At 48.6% G+C, this 25,028-nt stretch overlaps 2 protein-coding genes across 6 annotated transcripts in view; both read right to left on the reverse strand.

Annotated features, from left to right (window-relative positions):
* Positions 1 to 90, reverse strand: part of Tedc2 (tubulin epsilon and delta complex 2) — a 5,627-nt gene extending 5,537 nt beyond the window's left edge. Inside the window, exon 1 of one of the 3 annotated variants that reach the window (XM_048789343.1) lies at positions 17 to 90. The gene's annotated coding sequence lies outside the window, so the exon portion shown is untranslated. The remainder of the gene's footprint in view (positions 1 to 16) is intronic. The other 2 variants (XM_048789342.1, XM_015490882.2) reach the window with 2 other exon arrangements.
* Positions 91 to 2,534: 2,444 nt separating this feature from the next.
* Ccnf (cyclin F) lies at positions 2,535 to 24,993 on the reverse strand. 3 transcript variants are annotated; one of them, XM_015490884.2, is made up of 17 exons: positions 24,887 to 24,993; positions 23,463 to 23,617; positions 22,163 to 22,269; positions 20,905 to 20,972; positions 18,689 to 18,882; positions 18,248 to 18,301; positions 17,415 to 17,519; positions 17,032 to 17,109; positions 14,440 to 14,591; positions 11,901 to 12,065; positions 9,318 to 9,441; positions 8,971 to 9,151; positions 8,608 to 8,695; positions 5,639 to 5,738; positions 5,398 to 5,525; positions 3,814 to 3,983; positions 2,535 to 3,180 (listed from the first exon to the last, which is right to left on the reverse strand). In XM_015490884.2, the coding sequence occupies exons 1-17, from the start codon at positions 24,900 to 24,902 to the stop codon at positions 2,723 to 2,725; spliced, it is 2,343 nt and encodes a 780-aa protein (XP_015346370.1). In that variant the 5' UTR covers positions 24,903 to 24,993; the 3' UTR covers positions 2,535 to 2,722. The 3 variants fall into 3 exon arrangements, with proteins under 3 accessions (XP_015346370.1, XP_048645297.1, XP_048645298.1); XM_048789340.1 differs by lacking the exon at positions 18,248 to 18,301; XM_048789341.1 differs by lacking the exons at positions 18,248 to 18,301; positions 18,689 to 18,882; positions 20,905 to 20,972; ... (1 more) ...; positions 23,463 to 23,617; positions 24,887 to 24,993 and adding an exon at positions 18,037 to 18,216.
* Between the last annotated feature and the right edge of the window lie 35 nt (positions 24,994 to 25,028).

The following is a 25,028-nucleotide window of genomic DNA, read 5'->3' on the forward strand; positions in this document are numbered from 1 at the left end:
CAGCATGGACTCCAGCTTGGATTTCCAGCGTTTTGCCGCCGCCTCCCGGCTCCGCCCCTTCCACGTAAAGATCCGCCCCTTCCTGCCGGCTACCCAATCCTGAGCCTAGGACTCAGACCCGCCTCAAGTTCCGCCCCAAAATGCAGGTTCCGCTTCCAGAGGTCTGCTTGGGACTCCGCTCCTGCTGGGCTCTGGGCTCCGGCCCATCCGACTCCAGAACTATCTTCTGGGCAGATGGAGGCGCTATTTTCGTGTTCTTCTTGCAGGGAACCATAGTTTAACGGTTGGCTTTATATCTCTTTTTTTTTGGTACCAGGAATTTAACCCAGGGGTGCTTTACCTCTGAACTACATCCTCAATCATGTTGCTTAGGGCCTCGCTAAATTACTAAGGCTGGCCTTCAACTTGGAATCCTCAGTGGGATTACAGACATGCCCCACCGCGCCAGGATTGTTGACTTTGTCTCAAACAGCCCTCATTGAAGGCAACTCTAAAGCAGGCACGAACTGTCTTGCTGACCCCAGGACCATCTACCACAGGGTCAGGAACATGGACTAGGTGAGAATGACTTGTTAAGATCAAGGAAGGGACAGAGGAAGTGTTCATTTTTGGACATAGGGATGAAGTGATGACATCCTGGGAGGTATCAGATAGAAATCTGGATATAGGGAATGAAGCACAGGAGATCTGGATCATGGCACACTTGGGCCTGGCAAGATGGCCCAAGGTTGGAGGAAGCGGGTGGCAAGGAGGGTAAGCTTCTCAGAGAATGGCCAGCAGTCAGTGTCCAGGAGGCAGCCATGGGCAGGCGCTTCTGCTAAGTCCTGGGCAGTACTGGTCTTGGGAGTGTTGGACAGGGAGTGGACAAGGCATTCAGTGACCCAGGGAACATTTGGGTCAGTGGGAGGACTGTGGGCACAGATATTGCTGAGGACGAAGTGTGCAGTCAGGGGGCACCAAGGTGACTATCAGGCCCTGGGGGTAGACAGGGAGACCCATACCACAGTCAGGTGGTCCAGGCATTGCCTAGAGTGTTTCTTACAGGTGCAGGCTGGGAGAAGACAGAGAACTGAGTCCATCCAGAATTGGGATTCTCATCAGAGAGATTATGAAGGGTCAAGGCAGTTCAGGGATGCTTCACTCCTGTGCCACTGTCCCCATCACATTTAATCCTCACAACACCCCTGTGAGGTAGGTTATCATCGTCCCATCTTACAGATGAGGAAACTGAGGCTCACACATGCCCAGGGGCACATGGTGGAAAGGACAGGTTTACAATTCCAACTCCTGGACTTTCCTCAACCCAACCATGCACCACCCAGGGTGGTCAGAATTCTTGTACAGTAGCAAAAAAGACAGCTGCCACAGTGAAAACACACACACACACACACACACACACACACAGAGCAAAGCCACTACCAAGCCAATATCCCCCTTCCCTATACTTTTGGTTCAAGAGCTTTGGGGAAACTGGCCAAGTGGTTCTTACCTTTGAAAGGTAATAAAAGTACTCCAGCAGGGTCAGAGTTAGGATAACTGATCAGCCTTTGGTGGGCTCACATGCATCCAGGCAAGTGCTCTACCACTGAGCTCCATCCAAGCCCTGTCATTTTCAAAGTAGGAAGCCACATCTCTGGCCAGCTTGGAATCCACAGATCTGCAGTTATCAGCCATGGGCAAGCCCTCTGATATTCTTCCTCTTGATTACCTCAGATATTATGACTCTTTTTCCGGCTAACCTCTCTGGGAAAATTCTGTTTGCACAGTGTGCCAGGATAGCACCAAAGGGCTAGTGTCACATGTTCTTTTTTTATTTGAGCCTAAATAAAGTTGGGAACATCCTCTCCAGTTCCCACTTTTATTTTTCCTCTATTTTAACTTTTTAAAAAATTTTCATTTTAAAGAAATATAGAGGGCTCGGGATGTGGCTCAAGCAGTAGCGCGCTCGCCTGGCATGCATGCGGCCCGGGTTCGATTCTCAGCACCACATACAAACAAAGATGTTGTGTCCGCCAAATACTAAAAAAAATAAATGTTGAAATTAAAAAAAAAAAAAAAAAGAAATATAGAAATAAAAACAGGAAAAGAATGGCCCATAAATTCAGTGCAAAGAGAGATATTCATATGGACACCATGAGACACAGACCACTCTGGGAGAAGGGACATATTTCTAAAATAAGTTCAAAGTGCTGGAGGGAGGGAGCCTGTGGCCCCAGCTTCAGGGCCCCCATACCCGGTGGTCACACTGAAATCCACATCTATATACAGGGTCATAGGTTGCCTTACCATGGGACGTATCACCCAGAAGGGAGTGGATATCCCAGCCTGGCTGAGGTGGGTGAGGGGACAGTGGTGTGTTCAGAGCTGTGAGCTGTGCCAGGATACCTGGGTCACATGAATTTGGAGCTTGAAAGCTACTGTTTCTGGGCATGGGGCTCAGTGGGCCAATGCTGGGAAGAGGAAGACACACATGGGCTTAAGCTCTCAGAAGACAGCAGGAAACATGAGGGTACAAGGACAGGTCTCACATGGTGTGGCATGATTGTTTTAAGGCTATATTTCCAGAGAGGAGCTGAGTGAAACTCGGTGCCCAGGAGTTAGCCCTGTTCTCTGTGTGACACCTACCCAGGGTCTGCATAGCACCTATCCACAATGCTTGCTCCCCCCCTCCCCGTCCCCCCTCCCCCAGTAAACATTCACTATGGCAAACACACACACACATTCACAGCTTCAGGAAGCCCAAGTTCACGTCCTTGCCACTGTGCATGGATAGGTTTTGCGGCTTCACCTGCTGCTGGGGAGCACTGCTCCCTGGGGGGGTTGGGGGACGACACTGTAAACATGATTTCTTGGCCTGATGGTGGCAAGGCTGTGTATCTGAGTTGCTGCCCAGAGACAGCACTGAGGTAGAAAGGGGAGGGCCCCCTGAGCCACTGTCCACTGAGTTTGTGGGACTCGCGCTGCTCACGGAGGAGTACCCTGAGGTTGTGACGTCCTTGCCAGGACCCCTCCTGCTATGGAGAAGAGGCCTGGGGCCTAGGGCTGGAGGTGTCTGAGTGCCAGGCACCTGGTGTCCCTTGTCCTCCTGGCAGGTCTCCTCATCACTTGATTCCTGGCAGCAGTGCTGTTCTGGGTTCAGGTACACCACGGTGACATCGAGGACACCACTGGGAGCTGTCACTGTGGGAAATGTCGGTGAGGGGGAGAGAGGTCACACCTCAGCCTGAGCATCAGGGGTAACCCAACAGCCCAGGCTTCAGCTCCTTGCCAAGATAGTTTAAAACATTGTGTTCCAGGACAAATGTCCCCTACCTGGCTATAGTTCCTTAAGTATATGGCTTAGGTGAGAGCTGAGGGTGACATGCTTCTCTTAAGCTGGGAGGGCAGTGGACAGTGACAAATTGGCCAACTAACCACTCAGTCCACCAACAGACATGGATGCAATAGAAACCCTTCCAGGCTGGGCTGGGGACAGGACCTTCTGTGGCCTGCTGAGGGGGCTTGCATACACCACATGGACACATCTCAATGTGCAAGAAAGAGCTTACCAGGACTCCAGAGAGGAGTCTATTTGCCCTATTATCTATTTGCCCCTGCCCTAGCAAGGTCCTGGAGCAGCACAGACCCTACTGGAGCTGGACACAGAACTTGTCTAAATCATCTCCAGGCCTGTGGGCAAGGCCCAACCCCACCCCTGACTCTACTCTCAGGCTTTTCTGTAGTCAGAGATATGGTAGGAGGTGGTGCTGAAGGCCCTCAGTGTGGGTGGCCTCCCGCCTGATGACCCTTTGCACAGCATGGCCACACACTCACCGTCACCCTCCTTCTCTCCTTCACTCTCCTGATCGCCCTCATAACCAGAGCAGCAGTCCAGGCTCCAGTCGAGGAAACTGCCCAGCAGCGTCTCTTCCTGGCTGGACAGCTCTGCAGTAGGGGTGGTGACAAAGCTGCCTCTGTCCTCCTGGAGGCTGTTCTCTCGCTTCCTGCAAAGTGGGAAAAATCCAGAAGGCTCTGGTCACAGGCAGCCCATCTGGAGGTCCCGCCTGGTCCTCAGCCCCTGCCTCAATTACCTGCATGTCCCTGGGCCCTCACCTTGTGCTCTGAAAGAGCAGGTGTAAGCCCTGGGGGAAGGATGATTGGACCAAACCGGGCCCAAGTCTGGGTGTGAACCCAGATTCATCCGGGCTGGCTATGGGGACCTGGGCCAACTACTTGGCCCCTCTGGAGACTGGCAGGATGATGCAACCCTCCAGGGTGCTAGTTATATAAGACATGGGTAGTGCCTGGCCTGGCACTGGGCAAAGACAACATGGACAGCCTGTCTTTGGGCAGTGTCAGCATGTTGCCCCCCCCCCTGGGGTCAGAACTGAAAGCTGGAATGTAGGCCTGTCCCTGGGAGATGCTGCCACACTGCTGAGCCTTTCTATTTCCTGACCTTGGGCTGCCTGTGGAGGGTCTCTCCCATTAGACTAAGGGGGCTCCAGGGAGCCTCTGGGAAGCAGGTTTGACACAGTGTGGTTGGGCACATGGCAGGGGCCAGGGACCCCACCCATCAAGGCACAGATGCACATGTCTGTTGGGCTTTCCCCATGGTGGCCCCATCCCTGGACAGTCAGGGTGCCATCAGCAGAGTAAAATGTAATTGGCAGCCCTCTCAGGAGGACCCAGGTCTCCTGTACTCAGCACAGTAGAAGGTGGTCTGGTGCATTTCAGAGAGGAAGCACCAGGACCAGGGGCTTAGCCTGTTTCTAGATCAACTATTTCCTTAGGGTTCCCCAAAGATTAGGGCTCTATAACCAGGGACCCACTTTCTATAGAACTGTCATGGAGGTGGCCCAACCTGGCCCTGTGTTGTGACAGGGATAACCCAGCTACCCAGTGCCTGCCTTCAGGAAGCTCAGGGGGCACATGGAACGGAGGAGTTATAAAGGTAGGGCTTATCTGGGCTTTGCAGGACCAACAGGAGTTCTTCAGGTGGGCAAGGTAGGGAGGGAAGGTACAGCTACAGCATTAGAAGAGAAACAGGAATAAATACGAATATATACAAAGAGGGAGGGGACAAAGGGAGGAAGGCTAGCAATAAGATATAGGGATAACAACATAAAGCAGAGAAGCCCAGGCTGGCACATGACATATAGGCAGGGCCCGGACCCAGGCGGGATCAAGCGTGCTCAGGACCATCTGCCCCCAAGGGAGCCAGGAGAGAGAGGCAGCCAAGCTCAGGAGCAGGCCCAAGGGCAGACTTCCTAGGTTCAAGGCAGGTTCTTTCTACATGAGATTTGCTGCTCCACAAGTCTCAAAAGCCCCTCGGACAGCTGCATTGTCAGTGAGGGAATTCAGAGCTGGTGAGCAAGGGCCAGCCTTTCATCATAAGACCTGAACCAGGGCCAGACTCACCGTTTGGTTCTCCTTCCGGAGGGAGAACTGAGGAAGGCATGGATTTCTCCTGTGCTAAGGAAAGACGGGGGCTCTGGACTCTCCTGCTTCACTCCTAAGGCCACACACAACTGACTGTGGCTCAGCACCTGAGGGGAGGCCAGAGTCAGTGAGGGAAGCCACCTAAGGCGAGACTGAGGCAGGGAAGATAAGCCCACCCACCCAGCACCCTGTAGACACCCAGGCCGGGGTGAGGCAGCACCTCTTCCTGGCTGACTTCTTCATAGCGCTTGTCCTCAAATCGCTGCTTCACAGCAGTCAGAGAGACTTGTCTGTAGTCCTTGGGGGCATCATCATGGAAGCTAGAAACAGGGACATGGGGGAGGACCCATGAGGACCTAGCCCCAGTTTTAGTCTAACTCTCTGAACTGGAGGGGACAACAAGCTTTTGACACCAGCCCAGTGGTACCAGTGCAGTCACCTTGGAAAAGCTCTTGGTAACACCTCAAATGGTTAAGCACAGTTTCCACAAGTCCCCGTGTTTCACCCAAGAGAATCGAGCACCGCCACACAAGAACTTGCAAAACGTGTTCACAACAGCACTGTTCACAATGGGCAGGGGTAGAAATAACAAAAGTACCATCAGTGTATGAATGGGTAGACAAAAAGTGGTCCATCCATACGGTGGAATTTTATTCAGCCACAAAAAGAAATGGAAGCACTGGGGAGTGGTTTTGTGTGCCTGCTACAGTATCAGAGGCTTGGGAGGCAGGAGGATTGCAAGTTTGAGGCCAGCTTCAGCAATTTAGTGACATCCTGTCTCAAAATTTCAAAAACTAATAATAAAAGGAGGGATGGGGATATGGCTCAGTGGTAGAGCACTTGCCTAGCATGGATGACGCCCTGGGTTCACTCCCCAGTACTGAAAAAAAAAAAAAAAGAAAGAAGATTAAGAAAAGAAAAAACAAATGAATCACCAACACACCAACACAAGCCTGGAAAACAGCATGGTCACTGTGAGGAGCCAGATAGAAGAGGCTGCCTGTGCGCAGGGCAGGGTCGCATCACACAGAACATCCAGAACGGGCAGATCCATAGAGGGAGGGAACAGACAGTACTGCCAGGGGCTGACGGAGTTAGCAGAATTGAAGGATTAGAGGTAAAGGGTCAGAGTGTTTTCTTGGTGCAGGGGTGATGAAAATGTTCTAAAATTGGTAGAGGTGATGGTTGTGTGGACTCTGTGAGTATACCTCAGATTAAGTTGTCCAGTAAAAAAAACTTAGGGGCTGAAGCTGTAGCTCTTGCCTAGCATGTATGAGACATTGGGTTCAATCCTCCCTACCACATAAAAATAAACAAGTAAAATAAAGGTGGGGTATCCATCTATAACTACAAAAACATTTTCAGCTGGGTAGAGTGGCATACACCTGTGATCCCAGTGGCTCAGAAGGCTGAGGCAGGAGGATTGCAAGTTCAAGGCCAGCTTCAACAACTTAGTGAGATTCCCAGCAACTTAGCAAGACCCTGTCTCAAAACAGTCTGAGGTTATGGCTCAGTGGTCAAGCACCTGGGTTCAATCCCTGGTACAAAAAAAAAAAAAAAAAATTAAATTTATAAATAAATGTTTCCAATTGAACCAGTTTGAAAAGCAAAATAGACTGAGGGTATAGCTCAGTGGTTGGTTATGTGCTTATCATGTGTGAGGCACTGGGTTCAATCACCAAAAAAAAAAAAACAAAAACAACATCAACAAAAGCTCCTGTGTGGGGAAAAGAACCAACACAGCCCAGCAACACCTTCTGGGCTACTGCTGGGTAATGATCTGTGCTCCCAGTAGAGCAAGGGGAGGTCAGAGAGTCAGCCTGGCTCCTCATCCGTCAGTTGTGAGGTCTGGCAAAACAGGGTGGGCCAAAGCACATGCCAAACCCTGAGAAATGCCCCTGAGAATGGAGTACAGTGGGGAGAGAGGAGAAAGGGCAGGTGGGCAGAAAACGGCTGGTCAGAGAGACTGGGAGCTGCTCTGCAGAGTTCTGATCTCATCCTGGAAGTGCGCAGGTGAGGCTCTGGATTGGTACAGCAGAGAGGACATGTTATTGAGAGATGGCTAGGGGAGTGACCAAGGTTCCTGAGAGGACCTAAACCCAAGGTGCTCGAGTGTATGTGGAAAATGTGCCAGACCACAGAGCTCCTAGGCGACAGGGAAGAAGCAGACACAAAAGCAGGCTGATCCTGGCCTCAGCTAGGAGACTGGGCTTGGTCCACTAAGCACAAATGCAACCTACAGGAAGAACACATCCAGAGAGGAGACCAGCCAGCTCAGACACACTGGCAGTCGGGGGCCCAGGGTCGAGTTTAGGTGAGGTCTGAATCTGGTTAAGTCTCCCAGAGGAGAAAATCTGAGGAGTAGGTGAAAGACAAAGGACTCCAAGGAAGGGCAGCACAAGGAACAAGTGGACCTACAGAGTGGGAGGACAAAGTCCCAAAGTGCTGATGAGAAGGCGGGGGGGGGGGGTCGGGGAGTCCCAGGCGGCGCACACTCAATGCACGGGTCTGCAACTCTCCACTCAAGCAGGCAGAACTACTGGTCGGCACATGCCCTAACATGGCTCCCCTCTGCCTAAGACCTGGATGCCCACAGGTCCCAGAATGCTTACTTTAGGGGAAGCCTGGCCCTTGTCTAAACATCACCCTGCCCCAGCCCCTGCCTGTTTGCTTTCTCTCCAGGGTCCATCACCATCAGACATCCTGTATAGCCCATGCTGCTCTAGCCTCTCCCCCAGCACCTGGCCTGCCAGGGGGCGCCATGGACTGCATGGAGCAGACCATCAGTGGACCACTGAGGCTGAGGGAAGTGCCCAGAGAAGATGCAGGTGCACAGATGGGGAGGCAGCAGGGCAGTGGGTCTGAAGTGCAGGTGGGGGCAATAGGTCAGAGCAGAGTGGAGACAGGCACAGTTGGGACTGGTGGTCAGGAGCCCTTGTCTGCTTGCTCCCTGTTCCTCCATAAGACAGAGGATTTATCTAATGAAGAATGTGTGAAATAAGCAGCACAGGGCTGGGATTTTAAAACATTAACTCTGAGAAAGACTTTTCTTGCAAGAAACTCATTATAGGAAGCTCTGTGGGTTGACTGATAGCTGTCACATGAAGAAGCAAAGGCCTTGATAGTACATGAGCGCCACCCCTGCTCTGGCAAAGTCTGGATGGAGGCCTTGTTTCCTCACAGACTCACCACTTTTTATGAAGGCTCAGGACACAGGGAATGAGGTCTTCAAAGGAGAACCCAGTGAGGTCACACAACTGACTGGTCCAGGGCTGTGCTGGGGAGGAGAGCAGGCTGGGAATGAGACTGACATCTGCCACTCCCACCCCACAACCTGCCATTATATTGTAGAGATTCCTGGAGCTCAGGATTGCAGTCCCTTTAAAATGACTTTGATAAGACCCCATATAGACAGACTATCAACTGTCAAAAATCTGAGAAATACTTAAGCTAAAACAATGCTTCTCTTCCCACCCTGAGCCGCCTCTGGTCCTTCTCCAGGATGGACGGGTAATACTTTTTTCTCTTTGGTCCCTCCACCCCAATCCTTACTCTGCCTGTGCATTAGTCTGGCCAGGAGCAGGGCTGCAGAGGCCAGGCAGGCTGGGGCGTAGGCAGACAGGCTGGTGTGTAGCAGAGAGAGTTCACAGAGGAAGCTGCACAGGTGCTGGGTTCTGGGTGCCACAGGAACCAGCGTCAGCAGGACCTCTTTGTAATCAACCACGGTGGGGATCTAGACAGAAATGAGGTGGGTGTGGGACCTGGGGTGGCAAGGCACCTTCTGGGCCCACGAGGACTTCCCAGAGCAGGAAAGCCGATGGATGACCTCCACCTGCCCACTCCCAGGACCTCAAGCATGTTGCAACTTTGATTCAACAGGAAAAAGAAACCCCACTTACCCTAATCTTCCCTTCCAGGGTGGAGATGATTTCTCCCATCATCCTCACCAAGTCCTCATACTTGTACGTGTTATCTGTGAGCCACACGGCCTCACGGATAGTCAGGATCTCCTTGCTGATGAACCTGGGATGTGGAGATGGGGTCACAGCCCTAAGCCCACTTCCCAAGGCAGGGGTGTGACTGGGCTGAGGAGGGCCGGAGGCTCTAGGAGATCTCAAGGTAGGGAAAACATGATGGCTTTGGGTTTTGATGACAAAAGGAGGCTCCACAATGGATCAAGCTGCCTATAGCTGAGAAGGAGCCTTAAGGAGGTAGTCAGAAGGTACTAGAAAGAGGGATTTGGGCACAAATATCTCTACCAATGGCCTCCATGAGTGATGTCATCATCCACCTGTCTTAACAACCTTAGCAGGGAGGATTTGCCCTACTTTTCTTTCCTTTGCAGTTTGGAACTGAACCCAGGGCCTCATGCATGCTAGGCAAGCACACTACCACTGAACAATACCCTCTGCCCCATCTTTTGTCAGTGTCTATCAGGTGACTATAAAGAATTTAAACCTATGGGGCTGAGGTTGTGGCTCAGTGGTAGCGTGCTTGCCTAGCATGCATGAGGCACTGGGTTCGATTCTCAGGACCATATACAAATAAACAAAGTAAAGGTCCATCAACAACTAAAAAATATTAAAAAAATAAAAAAGAATTTAAACCTAGGAGGTTGGGGAGCCACAGAATCAGAAGTTGGAGGCAAAGGGCCAGAAGTAGCATCCGGCCATAGAACGCCGACTGTCCCTGAGGCAGGCGGGCACCCCATTCTTTACGGTCTACCAGCACTGACTCTCAGGAATCACACTGCTCCAACAGCTCTGAAGGCACTGTCTTGAGAGAGTCGACATGGCCCAGTCTTTGCACTGCTCCATCCAGAGACGGCAGTTTGCACATTTGTCACTGGCTTGACAGGGAGGATGAGGGTATATGCTGCCAGTGTGAAGGGCATAGATGCCAAAAGGAGGGATGCAAGTGGGCTGATGAGAGCCCTGCACTGGGGTCATGCTGGGGACAGCAGGTGCCACGCAGAGCAGAGCTGGTGCATCTTGGCCCTCAGAACCTTTTTAAGCAGATATTACTGCTTGTCTATCATCCAACAACTTTTATTTTAGATTGCAATGAGGTGACTGTGTCATTAGATCCAGGGAGGCAGTGGCTCCACCAGTTCAGCATCTCTGGTCAGAAGACCTAGGAAGTTGGAGTCAGGTCCAACAGAACATTTGTAGAGGGCCCTGGATGGGATATACCAGTGTCTGCTTACTAATCCTGAAGCCTATGTTCCCTCCTTCTGTGGCAATATGACCCTGCTCCAAGCTGACAGTTCCCATCATGAATAGATGTGGCTATGTGACTAAGCTGGAGAGAAAGATAGACAAATAAGCTATGGGGATCATGGGGACAAAGGCAGCCCTTGGAAGTAGTGACAGAGAACAAGATAGGAGCTAGGGTTCCTCAATAACCTCATGAAACCAACCCACCTCAGAGACCCTGGACCCTCTGAGGTTACCATGCAAAAGAGGAATGAGCTATGCGCAGTGGCGCACGCCTGTAATCCCAGAAACTTAGGAGGCTGAGAAAGAAGGATTGGAAATTCAAACCCAGCCTCAGCAACTTAGTGAGGTGCTAAGCAACTCAGGGATATCCTGTCTCTAATAAAATATAAAAAAGGGCAGGGGATGCAGCTCGGTGGTTAAACATCCCTAGGTTCAATCCCTGGTACCAAAAAAAAAGAGAGAGAGAGAAATGAATCTCTGCTCTTAACATTATTGCTAAGTGCAGCCAAACCTGTCCCTTAACTACCAGGCCTGACTGACAAGGACAGTGGCCCTGGAATGTACTTCTAGTGGCTGGAGGAAATGCCAGGGATGGTGAATTTAGGAAAACAAGAAAATGCAAAATGCATTGTGAGACTGGCTTCCTACATTGCTTCCAATGACAAAACCAGGGTGATCAGGCATCAGTTAAAGACATAGGTCTGGATGAAATGTAAAGTGGTCCAATTTAAAAAGCTGGAGCTGCCAATGGGTAGGCTGCTGTGTTTGGATGCACCTAATACTGAATAATGTCCACAAGGTGGAACTGGGCTTTACCAAGGTGTCATTGGGGAACTCAAGACCCTCTCACCCCAGGACTGTGGAAAACTCTGACCATACAGACTTAAGAACTAGATCTCAGAGTTGTGGTTCTTCCCATGAACTCTGAAGATGTGAGGGTAAGGACAGTCAACTATACCTTCCCTGACACCACTGCCTTCAGAAGCTGGGGAAGCCTGGTCCAGCCTGTGCCTGCTGGAGTCCACACTCTGGGTCCCGAGACCATGTGCTGGGATGCTCATGCCCTGCACAGTGGCAACCACATGCCAAGGGTCAATTCCATTGTCCCTGTGTGTGGAGGACACCTAGCCTGGATGCCCCATTTTGGGACTCATTTCCTTTAAGAACCAGCCATCAGCACAGAAATGATAGGCACTCCCTGAATCTAGTAAGGGCCAACACATACACATACCAGCTCTGCCATGGAATGAATGGGCTTCTTACCGGGTACAGATGACCATGCAGGCAATGCCCAGCAGCTGGAGTTTGTACCGGGGTACTAGCCTCCTCCGCAGGTAGCGGTCCACACACTCTACTGCCAGGTGGAGGCAAAGACTCGTGAAGTCCTTCATGGTGGCAACTTCTACCAGCCAGTCAATCAGAATGTACCTGTGGAGAGAGAGCCACCCTTGAAAACTAGGACAAGCTTCCCTACATGTCCCAACTCCAATTTATACATAAGCAATTGAGCTGGCAATTTGTAGAATCACTGGTATACCCAGGAACCCAGGCTAGAGACAACATGTCCCAGGGGAGACTCCATGGGTCCCAGCTCCATAGCCATTCCTAAAGGCTAGCGAGCTCCAACATCTCTGCAACCTGCCCCCACCTCCAGGCATGCACATTCCTGGTGCTCATAAATACAAGTGTTTGGGGGCCTTTTCCTAGATTAGAGTCAGCCCTCACATGTTTGTGGTATTGGAGGAGCCTAACCCTTGCAGGTAAGGGGGCCAAGTAGGGTAGTCTAGGGCTGGGGTTGGATCACTGCTCTCAGAACCAGAGAAAAGTTACTCAAAGGTGGAAGAACTTTGGCTCTTCTACGCATCCAAACTCAGCCAACCAGTTTATTTATAATAATGCTCTGCAAAGGATGGAAGAGCCAGGAATGCTCCTAAAGCAAGAGCCACTGGTATCTTCATGAATCATCTGGAAACCCTGATGGATGTCCAAGGGATGACAGACACTGTTCCTCTCCACCAGGGGAGTAAACCCAGGGACCAGGGTCACAATCACGAGAATCCTGCAAGGATATCTGAACAAGGTCAATTCCTTTCTGAATGAAGGAGACACTGTCTTAAAGCAGAGTGAGTCAAACCAACAGAAAGCAAAAGAGAATGACGAACACCAGTGGAGACAGAAGGGGCAGGGTTCTAAGGTCAGCCCTGAAGCATCTTCAGATGTTGAAGGAAGGAGGGGGAGATGGGCTGAGGTACCAAAAGGTTCGGTTGGGAGAGTGGATAAGCCTCTATTTCCTTCCAGAAGGAAGAGCACGCAAGGGTCAGGTGCCCTGGTTTAAGCCAGCCAGGCCTGAACAGGACTACGAAGCCCCCTGAGCAGATGGACTTGAGGAATTTAACAGCCTGACTTCTAAGCCTGGCACAGTGGCACACGCTGGTCATTGTAGCTAACCTGGAGGCAGAGACAGGAAGACTTCAAGTTTGAGGTTAACTGGGGCAACTTAAGAAGGCACTGCCTCAAAATAAAAAATAAAAGTGGTAAACAGTCTCCTGGGTTCAATCCCCAGTACTGGGGAAAGGAGAGAATCTGATTTCTAAACCAGATCACTGGATTATACACTTTAAAATGATTAATTAGTAGCTGGGTTTGCTGGTGTACACCTGTAATCCTAACAATTCTGGAGGCTGAGGCAGGAAGATCACAAGTCTGAGGCCAGCCTGGGCAACTTAGGAGACCCTGTCCAAAATGTTTAAAAGGGCTGGGGATGTAGCTCAGTGGTAAAGTGCCCCTGGTTTCTATCCCCAAATAGAGTGAGTTAAATTCATATCAATCTCCCACCCCACGTACACATAAAATGAGTATCAACAGTTAAAAAAAAAAGACAAAGAAACAGACTGGGATTAGAAGGCATTAGCCACATATTTTTCCTAACAGGAGGAGAAATGAGCTGAGAGAGAAGTGGGTGGAGGGTGGTGGGGCAACCATGGCCCCAGAAAGCAAAGGCATTCCAGTTGGATGCCATTAATGGGGGAGAGGAGTGCGCTGCATCTCTGAGGCTGTGTTTGTGCACAGATGAGTGTGCATGTGTGTGAAACATCAAACCTCTCCAGGGAAGGGATGATCATTTTAAAAATAAATGTTTGTTGAGCACTAACTATATGGGCAGTGTCTCCTAGATGGAGCCAGAAGCTGCCCATTATAAATTCAAAATGTATTTGAAATCTTATGCACAAACTTAAAAAAATCATTCATTTTTCATTTGACCCTCTAACACATTCTGTGATTCAGTACACAAGAGTGTCATTGCCCTCCTGGGAGGCCCGCTAGAAGTAAGCTATGCTGGGTGTTGTGGCCACTCTCCTAGGGGCACAGCTCCCTGGGTCCAGGCTAGCTTGGTCAGCCACCAAGTTTCACAAAACATAATAATGCTTAGAAAGATGAGCTATGACAAAAAGTTCGTAGGGCTGGGGCTATGGGTCAGCCGTAACTTGTCATACACAAGGAATGGGAGCCAATGGGTGTTTTGGTTTTAGAAACTCCCATCATTTTTGAGAGATGTTTAAAGTGGTTGGACATATTCTGTGGCTTACAAAAGATAACTGGAAAGAGTGGAGTAGGATATTTTCTCAAAGTGGAGTAGGACTTTCTCCAAGACCCAGAGAGCTGAAGCATTACTGCTTTTAGAGCATGGGCACATGCACACGAATGTGGGGAGGGGTTCCTGGTTGGCTGGTAACTGAACATCATGCTGCCCTGTGACAGGTGACTTCGTTATTTCTCTGCCACTGGATCATGCATGCCTCACCTCATTGTGTCGTTGAGTCCCTTCTGCACGGAGAAGATCTGCTGCTTACTGATGGCTTGAGAGGCTTGGAACAGCTGGCTGACGATCTCACTACAGGTTTTAGCTTCTAGTCCAAGTTGGCTTCCATTGGCACAGGCTTTGGCTAATGCTAGCTGAGGACCAGAAGACAAGTCCAACGTGAGCAGGAGGTGCTCCACACCCAGGCTCACGCCTTTCTGGTAGAAAACACAGGTGTGAGTGCTGCCTACTTAAGACTGCTCACCCTGGGACAGTATGATAAGATCTTTAGTGTCGCTCTTTTTGGGACAGGTGATACAGCACATGATAAGAACTTTAAGCGGAAGAGAGGATGGACGTGTGAGTCGCCTTCCCTCTCCAGGGCAGGGCCTCACCAGCTAGTCTCCTGCCTACATTCTTTGTGAGAAGCTTCTGTTCACAGGTATGAAAATCAGCATACCAGGGAAGGTTGTACTGCAAGATGACAAGACCCAACTGGGGTCTCAAAAAATCTGGCTCTATAACCTGGGTCTGTGTGTGACCTTAGGTAAACTGGGAGACCCCCTGCACCTTGGTTTCTTCTTTCATGAAATGGTACATTAACAGTCTGGGTCAGCACCCAGCATGTAACCACCCAACACCCACGAAGACCTCAGATAGACACCATCAACTATTTTTATACATTTCCTTCTAGGTTTTTCTAGACATTTTTAACAGTATATAAGTGCATTTGTGACCAGGGCACACATACACACATTTTATTTTTTCTTGGCCCACTAATAATGACATGCTTCCTTGTGTTATTCAACTCCAGACATATCCACTTCTTCTTTCATTTAGAGTATTTTAACACACTTCTTTGAGGAACTCGTGGTTCCTCACTGGTGAATCCACAGGAGCAGCTGTAACCTTTTGCTCCACCTGTTCTCTGATGAAAGGCCTGTACTGATTTCGTACCACTCATAGGAGCACTTACTTTATCTCACCTTCATGAAAAGTGATATTGCTACAAGTATCTATTTCCGGGAGTTACTAGCTAGCCACTCAAAAACACACAGAAAAATAAATACAATTTGCTAATACAATCAGCACAAGTTCTTTCATTTAAAGATGCACTCATTTGACTAGCAGCAAGTTTAATAGTTGTTCCACTTTTTATCTGGTTGTGTTTATCTCCTCTCAAAAATCCACTGAGCCCTCAGAATATCCACAAGGGTCTTACTACTCTTATTGACTATTCTGAGCTTCTGTAGAATTACATTTCTTATAAATCTTTTGACTACCTTTTTAGACATGAACACTGCAACATTCTATGATACATCAGCCTGGGCCATCTATGGATTTGTGACTTCTTTCCCAGGGTTTGAATGTAGATGACAGTATCATCCAGCTGATGGAGTGATAAGAAAAGCTTCTACCTGCTTGGCAAGGGGGGACTTTCTTCAGTTTGTCCTAAAATGACTTCTTTACAGCTGCAACGGGAGAGTCTGGGGAATACCAACTACAAACCCTTGACTTCCTAGCTGAATAACTTGAGCCGGGCTAGGTGCTCAAAAGATCGGGAAAGAACTCTACACACCCTCTGCTCTCAGGTGGCCTCAGCCTTCATTGTCAAGGTTAAGTATTATCTATGGGATGACCTCCACGAAGGAGTGGTATGAATTTTCATAGGTGTAGTCCACCAACATTTAAAATTAAGAGGCTAGCAAGCATGTGGCAACTGTAATCACAACAACCCAGGAGGCTGAGGCAAGAGGATAGCATGTTTGAGACTACCCTAGGTAAGACTTTGCCTCAAAAAAAAAAAATATATATATATATATATATATTTTTTTTTTAAATATTTTTTTAGTTGTTAATGGACCTTTATTTTATTTTACTTTTTAAATTTATTTGAGAATCGAACCCAGTGCATCATGCATGCTAGGCAAGCGCGCTACCACTGAGCCACAGCTCCAGCCCCATATATATATATATATTTTGTACCAGGGATTAAACACTGAGCCCCATCCCTGGCCCTGTGTATTTTGAGACAGGATCTCACTTAGTTGCTTAAGGCCACACTAAGTTGCTGAAGCTGATCTTCCTGCCTCAGTCTCCCAAATCACAGGGATTACAGGGTGTGCCACCATGTCCGGTTTTAAAATAAAATTTTTTTTAAGAAGGTGGGAGGGGGGCTGGGGATGTGGCTCAAGCGGTAGCGCGCTCGCCTGGCATGAGTGCGACCCAGGTTCGATCCTCAGCACCACATACAAGCAAAGATGTTGTGTACGCCAAAAACTGAAAAATAAATATTGAATCTCTCTCTCTCTCTCTCTCTCTCTCTCTCTCTCCCTCCAAAAAATAAAAATAAAAAAACAATTAAAAAAAAAAAAAAAGAAGGTGGGAGGGTAGTTCAGTGATAGAGTGCTTAGCCTGAGAGACAGGGGTGGAGATGAATGAAGCATTTCTGAGCTCTCTCCCTGTGTGCCCAAGAGCTAACCTCCTGAAACACTAGGCTTCAGGACCAATCTTACTGTATCCCTCAGTCTCCATGTAAAGCCCAGGCAGTCCTGCCCCAAACACATAAAGGGAAAGGCCAGCACTCCATGTCACCTGCGCTTCCCAGCAGCCTTTGGCAGCATAGTCTCTGAGTTTCCGGAAGCTGTGGAGGCATCGTCCAGGATCTGACATCTGTCACAGGAGAAAGTTGCCTTTATACAGTTGTGTCTTGGGAGCTGACCCATGGGTTCTTAGATGTCTCCTCCCTCACCCCTGGTCCCCACTGTGCTGGCTTCCCAGCCTTTTATCCCCAAATGAAGGTGGTTGTCTTTGGGGGGTGCTAAGAGCAGACTGCTACTTAGCAGCTCCTGGTGGCCAAGAGGCCAGAAGCTGTTAAAGCAACTTCTTTTGTCCATTAGAACCTAGTCCAAGGGCCAGTTTGGGGAATGCCTCTGGCCAACAGGACTCCTCCTTTTCCCAGAAGTGGGTCCACTCACATCCATCCTTCTGTCACTCTCCCAGAGGAGGTATGAGCTGGCCAAACACCCCTGATGAGCAGACTCTTCAAACAGGTGACGGGCCTGCTTCTTTTTCTCTTCATCCTGGAGTAAGCCAAGCACAACTGGTTCTTTTCTCATCAATCTACCAGCCACCTTCTTCCCCTCCATGCACCTAAGCTATCACACTCTGAGATAACTCAAGGGTTGACTAAATCAGGGTAGAAATGATTCTCTGAAGATATACCACTTGACAACCAAGAAGTACAGACTTGGAGCTCTGGCCTTGCTTTTCCTGGAGGAGGTTTCTGTGTGGGTTTGGCCTGCAGGCTCCTTGACTCAGCTCTGGGACACCCAAGGCCTGCCTTTCACACTGTTGCCAAAGAAAATGTTCTGTACCGCCTGGATAGTAGTGTTGGTGGCTCCTCACTTACCCTCAGCATCCCTCCCAGATGCTTTACGAGAAGCATCACCTTCTCTAAATCTGATGCAAAGGGGGCTAATGAGCACAAAGCCTGTTAAACTTTAAGAGTACAGAGGTCTGGGTGAGCACTGAGGCTCACCAGTGGAAGAACTCCACCTGCTCAAGTCCTGCCTATGTCTGCTCACCTGTGCCACTTACCCACCATAGGCATTTGATTCTCACAGCCCCCCAGGAGCCCGATCACACAACAGGATCCACTGCCCAGCCCCATGTAGCCTTTCAGGGCCAGGCTTGGCTTTTGCAGTGACCTTGGATGCCCCCTTCTGCTACTTTTCATGTACTTCCTGGATCCTGGACAGGGATTTGACAAACAAAGCAAAGTCCAAGGGCAGCAAACAACTGGACTAACCTCGAAAAGATTTAGCACTCTTCCCAAGCAATGCAGTATGGACGCTCTGTGAGTCTTGAAAGCAAAAAAAGAAGGAGGAGAAAGAAGTATAATTCCTCACAAAGAGAACTGCCAGGGGGCTATCCTTCCCAGCCCTGCCACAGCCCCCTCTTCACACAGAGGACCACGCCCCAGTTCTAATCTTTAGCTCTGGCTGCTTCAGGCAGTCTTGATCCTGTGTTTCCAGCTGCCAACACTTCCACCAAGACAGACTCTGCTGTCCACCCCTGCCCTTCACACCTCCTTTCCCATGGTCAGTTCAAGTCACAGCCCCCATACCTGCACTGAATTTTCTATACTTCTACTTCCTTTAGGTCCCGACTTTACATGGCCTACAGTATCTACCTCTGGGTTTTCCTGTGTCCTGGGACCCTGCAGGTGGAGCCCCTTGCCAGAACTTACTCTCTGCAGCTGGCACTCTGCCCTGAGACTCTCATGGACCACAGCCTTGCAGCAGCTTCCAGACACTGACCATGGCGGGCGGATGAAGAGCCAGATGAAGGGCATAGCACTCACGTTCAGTCGCTCTGCCAGGCTGAAGAAGCGAGAGGCCTTCAGGCCATTCACTTCTGCACGGGCCTCATCAGACACAGACACTGTCAAACAGAGAAGAGCCCATGCTGTCACTGAGAGGAATGGAATAAGGAAAGTTCTCCAGTCCTTCTGGAAAGTCTAAAAGCTCAAGCCCATTGCAATGCAAAGTAGCTGGTGTTTTAGAAGAGATGAGGCCTCTAGGAAGGGGGCTCCATCCTCTTTTTCCCCTGCTTTGTTCAGTTCTAGGATGGGTCAGATGGTCTTGGTGATCTCAGGACCTTGCTGGAATCCTTCCGGAAGCCTGGACTCTAATGACGAGGGAAGGTGTGCCCCAGAGGTTTCAGCCCCATGCTCCCTCCCTAACCTCTTGCTTATGGGTTGTGGGGATGGGTTCTTTTCAGGGTGAAAATATTCTAACATTACAGTAGCAATGTTTGCACAACTCTGTGAATATACTTAAAAAAAAAAAACCAAAACACTGAATTATATACTGTAGGTGCACAATTCTGGGAACTGCTCTATGACAGGAAGGTGGGGGCAGGACTTTGCCTCTCCTAGCCTGGAGGAGGGCAATACTTTTGGGCTCCATCAGTCACCACAGTCCTGTCAGCTGGCCAAGGACAGGGATTATCTTCGCAAAACACCATGTCTTTTAGAAGCAGGAGAATGTTGGGCTATGTCTCAATCATGTCTTTTGGAAGCTGGGATAGCCGACTGGGATTCCTCCTTGGGGCATATGAGTTCCAGTAGATTAGCAAGAAGTGGTATAAGAGAAGCCTCACCAAGGCCTTTTTTTTTTTTTTTTTTTTAAAGCCAAGGTCTTTTAAGAAGCACCAGGCCTTCAGAGGCAAAGGAATCCTAGCACAAGGCTAGGCAGGTCTGAGCTGCCTCCAGCATGGAACCATGGCTGCCCATGTTACTGAGACCCTGGGGAAGCAGGCACACTGATCTCTCCCTGACGTTTTGCAAAGGATGGCCAAGGAGAGAAACTATATCCACTCATGGACTGGTGGGGTGGAGGAAGCCCAGGAAAGGCTAATTTCTCCAAGCAGCTTCCATCCTAAAGTTCTATTCAAAATCATTCTTGATTGAACTCAAGGACACTTGACCCTGGACCACATTTCCAGACCTTTTTTACATTTTATTTAGAGTCAGGGTCTCACTGAGTTGCTTAGGGCCTCGCTAAGTTGCTGAGACTGGCTTTGAACTAGTAATCCTCTTGCCACCTGAGCCACTGGGATTACAGGCATGTGTGGTATGTGGTTCAAAGTCATTTTTAAAAAATATTTACTTTTTAGTTGTAGTTGGACAATACCTTTATTTTATTTATTTTTATGTGGTGCTGAGGATTAAACCCAGGGCCTCGCATATGCTAGGCGAGCACTCTACTGCTAAGCTATACCCCCAGCCCTCAAAGTCATTTTTTAAAAAATTTTTCTTAGTTGTAGATGAACACAATGACTTTATTTTTATTTGTTTATTTTTATGTAGTGCTGAGGATCGAACCTGGTGCCTCATACATGCTAGGCAAGCGCTCTACCACTGAGCGACAACCCCAGCCCTCAAAGTCATTCTTTGCTGACAAAAATTCAAGGATTTTTGGGCTGGGGTTGTGGCTCAGTGGCAGAGCGCTTGCCTTGCACATATGAGGCACTGAGTTCAATCCTCAGCACCACATAAAAATGAATAAACAAAATAAAGATATTAAAAAAAAATTCAAGGGGTTTGCTAAAACAAGATTCTTGGGGCTGGGGTTGTGATTCAGTGGTAGAGCATGTGTGAGGCACTGGGTTTGATTCTCAGCACTGCATATAAAATAAAATAAATAAAATAAAGGTCCATCAACACTAAAAAAAAATCAATAAATAAATTTCAAAAAAAAAAGAGAAGAAATTCTTAGAACCTAAGTTAAAGTATCAATGGTTCCTCACAGGGCAGCTCTGGGCACAAGCTATTAAGAAGAGATAGTAAGGCAGACCATCAGATACAGCAAGAAGAGCGACTAAATAACTTCACTAAGAATGTCTCTTGACCGAAGGCTCGTGTTTATCTAAGTGCCAACACTGGGTGGGGGCAGGACTTACAGCCTTCATTGTAGAGGTAAGCTATGCCCAACTTCACAGCAGCTTCAAAGTTTCCCTTTTCAGCAGCCCTAGAACATTAAGAACAAAGGACACAAGACTTTAAAGCCACAAAGGTGATATACTATCACAGCATTTGAAGCTGGATACTTGCTTTCCAAATTGAATTTTTAATGTAATATAGTCAAATAGCAATTACCAATACATGTTATAATGTGGATATATGTTAAACATCGTGCTCAGTGAAGTTAGTCACAAAAGACCACATATTTTATGGTTCCATTTGTATGAAATGTCCTGAATAGGCAAATCCATAGATGGAAAATAGATTAGGGGTTGTCTAGGATTTGAGGGGTTGTCAGAAAAAGGGGGAATGACTGCTAATGAGTATGATTGGGGAGGTACTGGGTGCTTAAATCACTGAGCTACATCCTCAGCCCCTTTGTATTTTGAGACAGGGTCTTGCTAAGTTGCTTAGAACCTAACTAAATTGCTGAGGCTGGCCTTGGACTCTCCTGCCTAAGCCTCCTAAGTGCTTGAGATTAAAGGTGTGTACCACTGCACCTGGCTTCTGGGTTTGTTCTTTTTCTGCAGTATAGGGAATCACACACACTAGGCAAGTGCTCCACACCACCAACCCTTTTTAAGTTTTGAGGCAGACTCTCACTAAATTATCCAGGCTGTCCTTGAATTTGTCATCCTCTTGCCTCAGACCCCTGGGGTTGCTAGGATTATAGATATGCACCATTATGCCTAGCTTTCAGTTTATTAATTGAGGAGGATCAACCTGAGCCACCTGGTTCCAAGGGCAACCTCTGACACCATTATAGTGTTCTTGGATGGTGGGCCTGGTTGCTAGTTCCTGGGCTCACAACTCTAGCAGATGGGATGGATCAACCAGTGAGTGAAATTCAATAGGACTGAAATCACATGGTTCTGAACAAAGGAAAAGGCTGAGTATTACTTCCATAGACAGGTGATTCATGTCTGAGTAACATGGGAAGTGGTCCCTGCCCCAGGGGGACCCTCTGGAAGCACAGCAGACATGAAGGATGAGCAATGAAGTGGCCTGCTGGAAGTGGTGTGGCTCAATGGGTGAGATCAGCAGCTCTGTGTCATTCCTCGGGACATGAGGCAATAGTCAGGGGAAGACAGCAACAGGAAAATAGTTTCTGAATCAGATCTTGGGACACAGGCGGCAAATCAAGAGGAGCAAAGGCAGGAGGAGATTAAGCCATCCATTTTCAGGGTGCAGAGATACCTTTCAAAGAGCTTCAGGTTCTTTGGAGAAGGCCATAGCTCCTGGAAGCTGGCACATGCCCATACGCTGGCGTGGTTGTCCACCAAGTACTTGAGGTGGGAGTGTACCTGCAGAGCAACAGAAGCAGGGGGAATTACCGAGTGGCTCCCCAACAGCTCTGCTCCTGAAGACTCTTGAAGACAGGACACAGACATAAGGTGTCCTGTCTCCTTCCTGTCCCAAGCAGTAAGGGATCCAGTCTCTGTGTAAAAATTATGTTGCTTTGCATGGAAAATAAAGCCCTAAATGAGTTTCTTTGAAGTTCTAAGGGAGAAGTACAATGGCCCAGGAAGGGAAGACCAAACACCTAGATTAAGAAAGAAGGAATGACACTTCTGCAAGGGTCTATACCTGAAAGTGATTAAAGGGCCGCAAGCAAGACAAAAAAAAAAAAAAATCTGTTTTACATGGCTTAAAGATTGGTCACAGAGTCTCAAGGAAAAGACTGATAACCTCAGGTAGAACCCAGAGCTTTCAGGCAGGAAATACCGAGGCCAAGCACCTGAGCACAGGTGAGCAAATTAAATGCTAAAGTCTCCACTACTGTTGAGAATACAGTACACCATGGGTTCCCCAGGTATATTATAACCACAGTAGAGATGGTTTTGGGAATCAGAAAATGGGTTATTGGCGTTTTCCTGCCAATTTGTTGTATACTCTAGGACAAGTCATGCAAAGTGAGATTGCAGTTCAAAAATAACTTCTAGAGTTTACTTCAGCATTATATGTTAGGATTTATCTTCAAGAACATATTTTTATCCTTATTTTTTGGGGAGTGGGGATACCAGGGATTTAATCCAGGGGTGCTTTACCACTTAGCTACATATGTAGACCTTTTTATTTTTTATTTTGAGACAGGATCTTGCTAAGTTGCTTAGAGACTCACTAAGTTGCTGAGAGACTGGCCTTGAACTTGCAATCCTCCTGTCTCAGCCTTCCAAGTCACTGTGATTATAGGCATTGCCATAATACTCAGTTTATTTTTATCCTTTTTAATACAATCTTATTTCTTAAGAGACCTAAATTTTACTGCCAAAGAGCGGTACTTTCTCAGTTGAAATATACATTGCAATAAATGGAGTCAAACCTTAGTGTACTATTTCTCCAAATGGAATGTCCTCAAACATCTATTAGTGCTATCACTCTTGTTTCCTTTGCTCCCTTTTGTAGCCAGAGTTTTATTCTGACATTTAAGAACACGAGGCATTGATGTTGTAATCAGATGTGGTATGATTGGTATTGCTTTAATTTGGTGACTTACAGCTCGGACTGCAAGGATGTCCCCAACAGAAAGCCATTTCAGGATGTGAAAGAGCACATCTTCCGGGAGATTCAAAATGGTTAGATTTTGGGGTCGCCTTCTTATTCTTCTTTTGGTAGGATAACAAAAACACTTTGCACACCTACAGTGGATCACTTAAGGAAAAAAAAAAAAATATATATATATATAAGTCTTGATAAGTGAAAAGTTATATCTGAAGATGATTTAATAGTTTTTGTTTCTGTACCACAAAATAAGGAACTGACTAGTCCTAAACTTAGATTAAATAGTTGGATATCTTTGCTTTTATTAGTTCATGTGATTAAAAAATATAACATTCAATAAGGATTTGTGGGTTTGGGCACGCTGGTTTTGGACCCTAAATTAGGAGGGTCAGCCCTGCAAGGAAGCAAAGGATTTGTAAACCAGGCAGGTCCCTGTCCAAGCCTCAGTTTTGCAGATGTCAGAGCTGCCCTGTCAAAGCCCTAGTGTCCACCTCTGGGAAATGGGGAGTTGACAGCTATTCAACAAGGTTGTGCAAATCCAACACAAGACCTTGATTGGCACATATGCAAACATTAAAGATGAGATATGCAGTCTGCCGGATCAGTTCTTTTCTCCCTCTTCCTACAGTGGGTCATTCCAACTCCTACTCCAGCAACCCCTTCCTCATTCTAGGCAGATGGCTTTACTCCTTCTTTTGGAGAAAAATGTAAGCCCTTAGGAACCTCAACATCCTACTTCCCCATGTACAGATTTACCTGTCTTTCCACCCATCCCTCCTCCATCCCCCAAGGAAAGTAACTGCTCCTGCCTCCGTGAATCAGAACTTTTCTTATGAATGCCCACTCCATCTTTTGACCTGGATTTTCCAGTAAGCAACTAAACGGTACTGCAAAAGCCAAATGTACACCCAAGGAGACTAGTTCCCAAAGATTACTCCGATTACCATTAAAGTCTCCTCATTCATTTGTTCTAGAACACACACTTATTAGAAATGTTTAATCACCACTATAAAAACAACTGAGACCGCGGCTCGGCTTGACCGAGCTCAAAGGAGCCGTGGCGCCGGGGCCCAGAAGAGCGGTCCGCAGGTGCGCGGACAGAGCCTTAGGCGGGCGTGAGCTGCGGGGATCGCAGTGTCCCCGTTACTCCCTCCACAGGTTTGGGACTCTACAGAGATGCAATCGCAGTTTACTCTGCGGAAAACCCAAATAGTCGCCCAGGAGGAACAGAGCCGGGAAACGCCGCCGCGAGAAGCGCGGGCGCCGAGTGGGTATTTAAACCGCGCGTCCAAGTACGCGGTCGGGCTCAGGCTGGGGGCTCTCGCCGGCCTTGCTGCGGTGGATCAAGCGCCCGCCTCCGGTGACAGGCGCCCGAGCACCCAGCCGCCTGCCCAGCGCCAGCCAGCCGCCCGCACTTACCACCGCCGCTCCCCATCGCCGAGCTCGAGCCGATCACCGCCCGAGCCCGCCCGCGAGCCGCGCCAGCGCCGGGCTAGAGCCCTGCCGCCGCGCGCAAGCGCAGGCCCGCCTCGCTTGCCCCGCCCGTTTCAATACACCCGGA

The sequence above is a fragment of the Marmota marmota genome, unplaced genomic scaffold, assembly GCF_001458135.2.
Source record: "Marmota marmota marmota unplaced genomic scaffold, marMar, whole genome shotgun sequence".
Lineage (NCBI taxonomy): Eukaryota > Metazoa > Chordata > Mammalia > Rodentia > Sciuridae > Marmota > Marmota marmota.

Bases quoted from the DNA above. Each gene is read 5' to 3' on its own strand.
- Ccnf (XM_015490884.2), bottom strand. The intron at 20,973-22,162 runs GTATCTCTGCAC...TTAATGTTCTAG, and splicing joins AACCTGAAGCTCTTTGAAAG to GGCTGCTGAAAAGGGAAACT. The intron at 12,066-14,439 runs GTGAGGCATGCA...CTCTCTCCACAG, and splicing joins GGACTCAACGACACAATGAG to GTACATTCTGATTGACTGGC.